Below are 11,762 nucleotides of genomic sequence, written 5' to 3'. Positions count from 1 at the left end.
GGAAGGAAGGAAGGGAAGGAAGGAAGGGAAGGAAGGAAGGAAGGAAGGAGGGAAGGAAGGAAGGGGGCAGTGTTGAAAAATATAACCAACAGAAAAAATTCACTAGATGGGATTGTCAGCAGATTTGAGATGGCAAGATAGTAGAAAATGAATCAGTTAATTTGATGACTAACTTCAAATTATTTAATGAAAAGAACAGAGAAAATAAGATAAAATTAAAGAGCTGTGGAGACCTATAGGATAACATAAAGCATATCAACCACCTTGTAACGGGAGGCCCAAAAAGAGAGGAAAATAAATGTCTGTAAAAGATACGATGTCAGAGCAGATATGATGTCAGAGAAGAAGATAATATAGGAGGAACAAAAAAATACACGAGGCATATAGAAACAAACAACAAAATAGCAAATGTAAATCCCAAAATACCAATGATGACATTAAATATGAATGAACAAACCCTTCATTTCAAAGGCAGAGGTTGTAAGACCAGATTTTAAAAATAGGTTCAATTACACATTGTCTATAAATTCGATAATGCAAAGAAGTTGAAAGTTAAAAGATGGAAAAAGATACACCATGCAAATGATAACCTTAATAAAGATGGAGTGGTTGTATTGACATAAACTAAACACTAAAAATGAAATATTACCAGGGCTGAGAGGGCAATTCATAACACTGAAAGAAATAGTTAATCAGCAAGGCATAACAATTATAAATGTATGTGAATATATATACTCTGAAATACAAGAAGAAAAAATGGAAAGGAGGCATTTAAAATTTAATAATAATACTTGAATATTTTAGTAATCCTCTCTCAGTTAGTGATAGAATAACCAAACAGAAATTTAGTATAGAGAATACCTCACCTAACTCATATAAATAACAGTTCATTTCAAAACAAAACTATATATATTCTTTTTGAGTGCACATCAAAAATTCTCCAGGATAGACCCGATAATAGGCTATAAAATAAATCTCAATATATTTTAAGGGGCTGAAACCATGCACAGAATATTCACCTACACAACAGAATTAAATTATAAATCAACTTTCATAAGAAATCTGGGATATCACTGAATATTTGGAAATTAAACAATTTGTATCAAATTAACTTATGGATCAAAGTGGAAATCCAAAGGGAATGAGAAAATATCTTTAACTGAATAAAAGTAAAAACTCAATATGTCAACATTTTTAGTACACAGCAAAAGTAGTACATACAGCGAACTTTGTAACTTAGAATATTTAGAAATGCTGAAAGATCTAAAATCAGTAACCTAATTATTCACATTCAGAAACAAGAAAAAGAAATACAAATAAATTCCAAAATATAAGAAAGAACAAAATAAAAGCCAAAGTAATTCAGTGAAATCAAAATTATATGAACAATAGAGAATCCATAAAGAACATGCTTTTCATTCAGTAATTCATAGTTTGGTTTCTTGAAATGGTCAACAAAATGATCATCCTTCAGCTAGACAGACCAAGAAAAGAAAGAAGATACAAATTACCAAAATCAGGATTGAAAGAAAGGACATCACTACAGATTTTACAGAGTAGAAAAGAATATCATTAACAACTATATACCAACAAATGAATACATTCTTAGGACGACATAGATTACCAAAACTGACTCAAGAAGACATAGACAATCTGATGAGGTTTATTTTAAGTGGAAAAAAGGATTGGTAATGAAAACTCTTCCCACAAATGGAAGTCTAGGCCCAGATCATTTGGTTGATACATTCTGTCAAACTCTGAAGAACAAAATAGTGCTAATTATAAAAAACATTCTTTCAGAAAGTAGAGGAGAAACACTTGCCAACTCATTTTATGAGATCTGTGTTACCCTGATACCAAAGCCAAAAAGAGAACATCACAGGAAAAGACAGCTACAGCCCAATATTTGTTCTAAACAGACAATAAAGTATTTTTCAGTGCTGAAAAGGAATGAGCTGTCAAGCCACGAAGAGATGTGGAAGAACCTTAAATGGATATTACTAAATTACAGAAAACAACCTGAAAAGGCTGCATATTATATTTCCAGGGGTATAACATTCTGAAGAAAGCAAAACTATGGAGACTAAAAAGATCGGGGTTCCCAGGAGTTTGGAAGGAAGGACAGAAGGATAAGTAGGTGGAGCACGGGGGATTCTTAGGGCAGTAAAACTATTTTGGGTAATACTGTAATATTGAGTAGACATCATTGTACAGTTTTTCAAACTCATAAGGTGTACAACACCAAAACTGAAGAGAATCCTCAATGTAAACTATAGACTTTGAGTGATGATGTTTCAATGCAGGTTCAGCGGTTACAACAAACCTACCACTCTGCTGAGGGATGCCCATGATGAGGGCATTCCATGCACGTACGGCAGCAGGGGGCGTATGGAAAATCTCTGCATCTTCCTTCTCAATTTTGCTGTGGACCTAAAACTGCTTTAAATAAAGCCTTTTTTTTTTTTTAAAGAGATACAACCTACAAAAGAAAAAAATACATTCACTTAAGTAAAAAAGGAAAATTCACTTAAACTCTGTTAAGAGTAAACTTTTGCAACATGGTAAGCCAATGATAGGTTAAAACGATTTTCAAATATTCTTGAACACTTTAGTTGTAGGAAGGAGAAACAATATATTTATGTCTATTTGAGCAGCTCCCCAGGGGTGTGGACTAGCAGATTCTATTTATTTTAGCGAATAATTACGGAGTATCTTCTAAGAGCAACATACTGCTCAATGTGTTGGTATTCTTTCGTGACTAAGACACAGACCTGCCCTCATGGAACTTCTAGGCTTCCGGAAAGATAGAAAATAAACAACTAATACATACACAATAATTTAATTGTAATTGTAATGAGCCCTTTGAAGGAACAAATAGATTGAGGGATTATAGGAAGGGAGGGACAAGAGTGGATATGATGAAACCAGTTAGGAGGCAATTGTAGACACTCAACTGAAGATAACATTAGCGTTCCATTTCCCCTTCTCAGATGATCTGTGGGTCTGAAGGCTATGTAGGAATTTAGAGATCATAGTAAATTACAATTATGTTAATTTATTCATATAATTTATCAAAAATTAATAATTATAATTAACAGTTACATTTAACATGAGGACAGTAAGTACAAGAGACATTAAGAGATTTGCTCAATGTTCCAGAAATTAACAAAACTTCTTTCATTTATATTCTCATTAACGTGTTAGGCTTCTCTTTCCCCCCATAATTTGTCTAAAAGGCTAAAACTTCACTATTGTCTAATGTACATAATTTTAAATGATGTGTTAGTTTATGCATATTCTGCCAACACTAAAATGAGAGCACCCTTCTTGCTCATGTCACAGAAGTTCTGGGACTGTCTACGTGCAGTATTTCTGCTGACTCAAGACTGTGTGTACTATCAACTCTGAGTCATTGTACTCTGGGGAGGAGGTCCAGTGGCTGGAAGCTCCCTCTCTGTCAATCAGGGTGTGGAGAGTCTAGAGATGCCTTCTAAATGGAGATTAAGTGGTCAAAAATAAAATATTTTTACCACAAGAAAGGGTAGAATATATGAACCCAGAGAGAATGGGCTTTCAGGAGTTTCATAATTGATCGAGCCGCAGATTTTTGTCTTGGAAGATGAGACTAAAAAGTTCATTTTGGCAATTATGTATTCTTAGGAAAGAAGTGAACTATATGTGCTGCTTCTCCAGAATCATCACTGGCCCCTCTGGCCTTCTGAAATAAGTTTACAGTCCCTAGTCTGACCCTGCTAAGTAACAGTGAGGCTGGATGTAGTCTGTAAATTTCAGGTTCCTGTGAAATCTGAGGCTTTCCATAATCTCAACTCATTCATGTATGAGGCCAACTGTGTGTGTGCAACCTTGGTCCATGGCAACGCAGAAAAGTGGAATTGAAAGATTATGGAGGTAGCCACATTGGCATCTGGATACCTCTCTAGCAACTTCATAGTTTTCTGGACTTAAGCTATTCATTTCTAACTTTTCTTTTTTGTGGGGAGGGGGAGATGGAGTCTCACGTTGTCTCCCAGGCTGGAGTGCAGTGGTGCAATCTCAGCACATTGCAATCTCTGTCTCCTGGGTTCAAGTGATTCTCCTACCTCAGTCTCCTGAGTAGTTGGGATTACAGGCACCCGCCGCCACACCCAGCTATTTTTTGTATTTTGAGTAGAGATGGGTTTTCACCATGTTGGTCAGGCTGGTCTCAAACTCTTGACTTCAGGTGATCCACCCACCAACTTCAACCTCCCAAAGTGCTGGGATTACAGGCATGAGCCACCATGCTCGGCCTATTTCTAACTTTTGTAAGCATGATTCCTCATCTGCAAAATGATTTTTAAAAATTGATAGCCATTTCTTGGGGTTAATAAATGATTTAAAGCAACATATATTAAGTATTTTATATATAGATGCTTAACAATGTTGAGAAGCTATTTTTATGATGACTATCCCTAGTCACCCACAACTAATCATAGTTTGATATTTTTTTTTATTGTAGACTCTTCCCAAAATCCTTGATAAACTAGCGCCAGCATTCACAATGAGCAGCTGCAGCTTTCTCATCGAGAAATCTCGAGCCTCCACTGCCCGGGTAGTGGTGTGGAGAGAGATCGGGGTGTCCAGAAGCTACACCATGGAAAGCAGCTACTGCGGCTGTAACCAGGGCCCCTATCAGGTATGTGAGGCTTCAGGACACCATGCTTTCTGTCCAGCAACAATACACAGAAATTACAGATAGCGCATTCCTGCTTTCTCACCTAAAAGGGGAAGAAGGCTCCAAGTAGAGCCTGGTCCTGCTCCCTTGCCTTGAAAAACTGATTCGACAATTGCTTTCACCTGCAGGATCATCTGTGTTGATCCTGGAAGCAATGCGTGCATGCTTTCCAGTTTGGTTCCTCCATCAGCTCCCCTCGCCAGCAAGCAGCAGGGAGCCTCTCTTTGACATGCATCTTCTACTTTTATAGAACCTCTGCCTGCCTGGATCTGTTACTTGCATAAAAATCTTGCCTTCTGCAACAAGTAGACTAATTCCATGTACATCATAAGGGCATAGGTCAGGCTGTAGATATTGTTGGTACATATATCTGTTGTGTTTCTTCTGCCTTCTGCACCGATCTAATTCTGTAGCTCTCTTTGTTATCCTGTGGTTTCCAGAGCACACAAAAGTGTGTGTGCATGGTGTGGATCTCCCAGAATGAGTGGGTCTCGGACTCATATGCTAGTGTTGAGAGAAAGTGCTTTTGTATAAATCACGTTCTTTCTACAGCTATATTAACTGCATGAGCAGCTGGATAGCTGCTACAGCAGGCTGTTCTGGCTGCTTTTCCCACTCCCCCATAGAGGAACATAAATAAGGGACATTTTGACAGTGCCAAGGTAATAGACTCTTGTAAATTTCTTAGGCAAGCTGACAGAGTGCTCCTTGGTGACTCCCATTCAACCCCAGGAATACCTGGATCTCACCAGCACGAAGCTCGCTGTTGGCTTTGATAGTCTCCTGGAACAGCTAGGATGCACTTGGCATCTATGCAGTCCTGAGCTTGTAGAACTCCGTTAGTTACCAAAGAGAGTACAGGGAGTGACAGGTGATGCACATTATGTAACTTCCCACCTGGTCAAAGATTTTTTAAAATTCCAGGCTACTGAACCACCCATTTTGATTATTACGTCTGTCAAATAGCCACGTAGCCTAAAGACTTGTTTCAAAGAATTGTTATGTTACTGAATTAATAAATTCTTAGTCTGAATTAGTCCTATTCACCCCCATTAATGTAAATGAAGAATAAGAAGAGTCGAAATCATTGGATGAGCATGAGATTGGGCATCAAGAGATCTCACTCTTTTACTTACAAGCAGGGTTGAAAGCTACGTACTTCTAGGAACCTATGTTTTTCATATATCAAATGCAGATTTTAATAAGAACGCCTTTTATCCTACTATACAAGATTTTGTAAGGACTAAAAGAAAACACATATGTGAATGTACTTGGAAGTTATATAATCAGGAATCTGTTCACTCCCTTGTCATTCAAAACCTATAAGATCAGAAAAAAATATGCTTGAAATATTGTGACTTTAAGGCATTACGGACATAGGTTTGTGTCTCTCTGTTTGTATGTGTCTTGATGGGAAGGGGCCTGTCATTTGTTTAAAAGACAAATCCATGTAACTCGTCGGAGATTTATTGGCTTGGTAACTTTCATTGAGTTTGTTTCTCTAAGCACCGATTCAAACTAACAGCTTCTAGTCACATAAGTATCAATGTCATTCATAATAAATCAACTGGAAACTCAAAGTCCTCCAGAACTGTTTGAAAACTGAATAACTCATAGGTTCAGGCCCTCACCAACTCTCTTCCGTGCAATGTACATAGAGGCTGTTGGAGAGGACAAAGAATGGAAGGTCTCACCCAATAGATTGCCTTCACGTATTGGCACACCATTTATCCTGTGAAATTTTCCAAATGGAGTTTTCATGGGGTCGCTAGAAGGAAGAATGGAGGGAGAACTGGCTAGAGAAAGCCCTAACAGTGCCAGACCTGGGTTTGGTTTAACAATCCCGTTCTCTATATGAAACACCTCTCTGAATGTATTGGTTTTCTCCTTCTCTTTGTTTGCCTGTCCTTACAAACATCATTGAGTAACTGAACAGAATCACAGGCAGTCAACAAGGGGGTGGTGAGTAATTTTACATATGGGAGGGCCCACCCATGGGAAGGAGGCCAGCCTGGAGTTGGGTGTTTTGGTGATGGTTGCGTGAGGTATATAATGAAGCCTATGAGCTATAAAGCAGCATAGAAATTTCCATCTGAACATATTGCAAATGCTTTTTGTACATTGGGAAGCTGAGTCCCAGTTGAGTCTTGAGGTTATTATTTTAAGGTCATCTTTCCGTTTTTTGTTTAGCATTACCATTTATCCAAAAGATGGAGGATACTTAAATACACCCATGAGGGGCATTCTTTCCTTCCTTCATAAGAATATAAATATTTTTGCAGTTTCTCTGGTTAATGCAGCTTTAAAGTAGTTCCAATCATTTTTGCCCCAGCTCACTAAGTACCTGATTTGTTAGTATTGAAATGATATATCATTTCTTACAGTGACATTTATATTGGAACTGCATTAAAGAACATAAGCTATTACCTTAAAATAATGATTATTAATATGATATTTTCTCTTCTATTATCCAGTCTATAGTTGGCTAATTAGAAAAAAATTATCCTGCTTTTGTTTCTCTGGGATACAGTTTCTATTGCTAGGTCATACATGTAGATCTATAACTTGTATTTAATATGGAAATCCCACCCACTGAGAGATTTACTTTACCTATTAGGGACGGGCCCAAAGCTTTTGAGGCTGTTAAGGGAAAAGCCATAATGTAATGATGCGTCCTTTGAGGGCTCATTTTTCAGAGGCATCCAGTCTGTGTGGACAGCTGTGGGCTTCACACTGAGTGTTTGTGACCTGAGGTCACATACATGGTGTGTTTGCATACACAAAGGCATGTGGCTGGGCCCCGGGGACTACTGGTGGCTTAGAAGGAGGATGTAAGTCCCTCTACCCAAGCAGGCTGTTGACCTGCTCCTTACAACACTGCTAACTTGGACAGCGAAGTGGATCTTAGAGACGGACAGAAGATACTAACTCAGCTGAGATTTGGAGAGTTACCCAACTTGTTTTTAAATTCTTTATCTGCAAGCTGCATCCTTGTATTGTGGGACCTGCCTGCAGTTCATCCTCTCTACCACCCGTGAGGGCTCCTTTAATACCCAAATCTATTCGAGTCACAGTATGCCCATAATCCTTCTAAGTATCTACACTGTGTCTCGATAAAATCTAACTCTTCATCATGGTGAGTAAGGCCTTTTACAATATCTTCTTTCAGTTTTTTACACTCAATGCTTAGTTAGTAAGTTGGGGAGAGATAGCATGGGGAGAAATGCCAGATATAGGTGATGGAGAGGAAGGCAGCACATCACACTGCCATGTGTGTACCTATGCAACAATCTTGCATGTTCTTCACATGTACCCTAAAACCTAAAATGCAGTAAAAAGAATGTATAATGGCTGGCAAGTGAGTAAATAAGTGAACAAGTGAATGAATGGCAATTTCCAAGCAGTCAGATGATTATCCTTGCTGTCCTTCGGTAAGTAGAAGAGAAGAAATTATTGTGGTCCAAATGTGATCAGATGCTATTCTAAAAATTGAGATTTTAAGAGTAGTTACAATGGGTGGAGATGGAAATGTGTGGGTGAAAGAAGGCAAAGCATAATAATGCAGGGCTGCGACCTCTCAGACCTATCACTAGAAAAGACTTGGGAACACCCAATGGATTATTCCCCAAAGTAAGGTAATTCCATTCCAGGTGTGGAATCTCTTATTGCCACTTTCTAATAACAGATGATAATTAGGCAGAAAGACTTCCATCCATACACGTAGTAGATGCTGCAGTCCGTCCTTGAGGTCCCTCCTTAGGACCCAAGCACTCATTTCCCTTGCTGTCTCTATAACCAGGAATTACTTGTAACTAAAGGACCCCATCTTGCCCAATGCTGTGGCTCCTCCCCACCGGCAGCCTACATCCAATAGCTGATCTGTGCAGGTACAAAATACAGTCTCTGTTGCTAGATCATACACTTAGATCTATAACTTGTAGAAATCCCACCCACTTTGCCTCAGTTGGGAATGACTCCAAAGGGCCATTCCAGTTCTAGAGCTCCCTCCAGGATCAGCTGTCACCTCTGCTGCAATTCCCTTGCAGCTGAACCTCCCTCTCTGCCCAACTTTATTTCCGTAGTAACTCATAGGTATTGTTACAACAGGCACTCCCCAAAAGTCCTCAGCAAATCTCAGCATCTCAGAGGCTGTTTCCTGCTGTAAACAACTTATAACAGTATTTCAAAAAGGCTTAGATTAGAAAGCATGCACGCTGGAACTAAGCACTTAAATTGTTGCAGATGGTTTCGTAGGAATAAATTTCATATAGGAAATTCAGTCATCGGAACTCTGTGTTCAAGGCTCCCAGTGCCCCTTCATTCATTCCACTTGCTTTAGCTGTTTAGGGAGCAGAGTCCTCTACTACAGAGCTAGAGACTGCAGATCAGAGCAGGGCTTCTTGCAGTATTCCAGAATGTGGGCTGGGTGTATTTATTTTCTGTGGCTGCAGTAACAGATTACCACAACCTTGATGGCTAAAAACAACATAAATTTGTTCTCTCACAGAAGATGAAAGTCTGAAATCAAGGTGTTGGCAGTCCTGTGTTCTCTCTAAAGGCAACTGTTTCATGCCTTTCTTTCAGCTTCTTGTATTGCCAGAAATCCTTGGTGTTTTTTTTTTGGCAAAGCGCCACTGCAATTTCTTCCTGTGTCGTCACATTTCCTTCTCTACTTGTGAGCCTCCGTCTCTGTGTCTCCCCCCTTCTTCTTAGAAGAAGAAGACATATTGGAATAAGATCCCACCTTACCCCAGGATGACCTCATCTTTTTTTTTTTTTTAATTGTACTTTAGGTTCTGGGGTACATGTGAAGATCATGCAGGGTTGTTACTTAGGTACATACATGGCAAGGTGGTTTGCTGCCTCCATGTCCCGTCATCTATATCTGGCATTTCTCCCCATGTTATCCCTCCCCACCCCGCTGTCCCTCCCCTAGCACCCCCCACCCAACTGACCCCAGTGTGTGATGCTCCCCTCCCTGTGTCCATGTGTTCTCATTGTTCAACACCCGCCTATGAGTGAGAACATGCAGTGGTTGATTTTCTGTTCTTGTGTCAGTTTGCTGAGAATGATGGTTTCCAGATTCATCCATGTCACTACAAAGGACACAAACTCCTCATTTTTCATGGCTGTATAGTATTCCATGGTGTATATGTGCCACATTTTCTTTGTCTAGTCTATCATCACTGGGCATTTGGGTTGGTTCTAGGTCTTTGCTATTGTAAACAGTGCTGCAATGAACATTCGTGCGCATGTGTCCTTATAGTAGAATGATTTATAATCCTTTGAGTATATACCCAATAATGGGATTGCTGGGTCAAATGGAATTTCTATTTCTAGATCCTTGAGTAATTGCCACACTGTCTCCCACATGGTTGACTTAATTTACACTCCTATCAACAGTGTAAATGTGTTCCTATTTCTCCACATCCTCTCCAGCATCTGTTGTCTCTAGATTTTTTAATGATCGCCATTCTAACTGGCGTGAGATGGTATCTCAGTGTGGTTTTGATTTGCATTTCTCTAATGACCAGTGATGATGAGCATGTTCTCATATGTTTGTTGGCCTCATATATGTCTTCTTTCTAAAATTATATCTGCCATGACCCTATTTCCAAGTAAGCTCACATTCTGACGTTTTAAGAAGGAGATAAATTTGGGTATTGGGGAAGATACCATTGAACCTAACAGACTGGGTCAAACAAGAAAATGCAAAATTCTCTCCAAGAATTAGGGAAGGTTTTTATTTCTGTCTCCATATTGCTATGCGGTGAAACCCTAAATATGTTATAACATGATGAGGAAAAATGAAAAGTTTCAGATCTTCTTGGAACATCTTGGAAGACAAGTTTGAGACTCATAGCATGTATTGGTGCTGATGAAGGCAGCTCCAGTGTTACAATACACAATGTTAAGGTAGCAATAATGATAACAAACAGGTCAGTCACACTTTTTGTGTGCCAAGCCCTTTACATCTCGTAAATTACCTCATGTCTGCTGTTGTATAACAAAGCACGACAAAACCAGTTTTATCGTTATTCTCATTATTCCTATTTTACAAATGAGGCCACTCAGAGAGGTTAAGTAACTTGCTCAAAGTCCCACAGCTAGAAGTTTTGGAGGCAGGAGACTCACCTCTGCACTTCGCTGTCATTAAGCCGATCTGTAGCAACAGGTGAGTCACCTAACTTCCCTGGGTCACAGTTATCTTATGAATCATAGGAAGACAGAATTGGAACTAAAAGATAGGCATGGTTTCTGCTACATTATACTGACAAAGTCTGCCTTTGCTGGGTATCCAAGGGTCTTACGGATCACCCAGACCCGGGTGACCCAGTGTAATGTGAAGCCCTTAAAAATCTTCTGCAATTTATCTTGAGTATGCACATTTTCACAGGGAGAAAAGTGCTCTCCTTTTAGCACCAATTAGCTAGTTGTCAGGTGACTTTGGCTGTTCTATCCACTATTTCCCCTCGCCTTTTCATTTTATCCTGGCTGGTCTTTATTTCACCTTTCCAGAGGATGCAAAGTGGGCTGAGAAGAATGGAATGCATGAATTGGCAGCTCTCTATCAGCAGGGGGAATGGGGAGCAGAGTAGATCTTCAGTGAAACAACCAATTCATTCTTATCAGGCAACCTCCTAGGTTGCTTCCTTTTCTCATTTCACTTCCTCTTGACTTTTCTTCTTGTCTCATCAGAGAACTATTGCTTTCACACAGTTCTTTGGACTTGCACAGCCCAGATGGGACACTTCTCTTCCCTAAGAGTGTCCTGAACTGCAGAATTGCCTCTGTATCAGGATACACACACACACACACACACACACACACACACACACACACACACACAGAGAGAGAGAGAGAGAGAGAGAGAGAGAGAGAGGGAGGATTCTTCCTCTCCAACACACAGGTATATGAACATATCACACATATATACACAAACGTGCATACGTATCAGTGTTTTTTAATTATACAAGCAAGCAGAGTTGATTGTTTAGTATAGGCTCCTATGTCAGATGTAGAGTTCCAGGGAGAACTCTATATTTCA

General features: G+C 39.4%; 1 protein-coding gene across 1 annotated transcript in view; it reads left to right on the top strand.

Moving 5' to 3' along the window:
• LOC116539496 (cytosolic carboxypeptidase 4-like) overlaps positions 1-11,762 on the top strand; it is a 435,628-nt gene that overhangs the window by 309,030 nt on the left and 114,836 nt on the right. Inside the window, exon 16 of the mRNA XM_032262484.1 lies at positions 4,499-4,675. Within this exon, the coding sequence (XP_032118375.1) occupies positions 4,499-4,675 (177 nt within the window). The remainder of the gene's footprint in view (positions 1-4,498; positions 4,676-11,762) is intronic.

Source organism: Sapajus apella, unplaced genomic scaffold (genome assembly GCF_009761245.1).
Source record: "Sapajus apella isolate SASKATOON/1434 unplaced genomic scaffold, GSC_monkey_1.0 scaffold129, whole genome shotgun sequence".
NCBI lineage: Eukaryota > Metazoa > Chordata > Mammalia > Primates > Cebidae > Sapajus > Sapajus apella.
The sequence above is the reverse complement of the archived record's forward strand: the minus strand, read 5'-3'. Positions and strand labels throughout refer to the sequence as shown.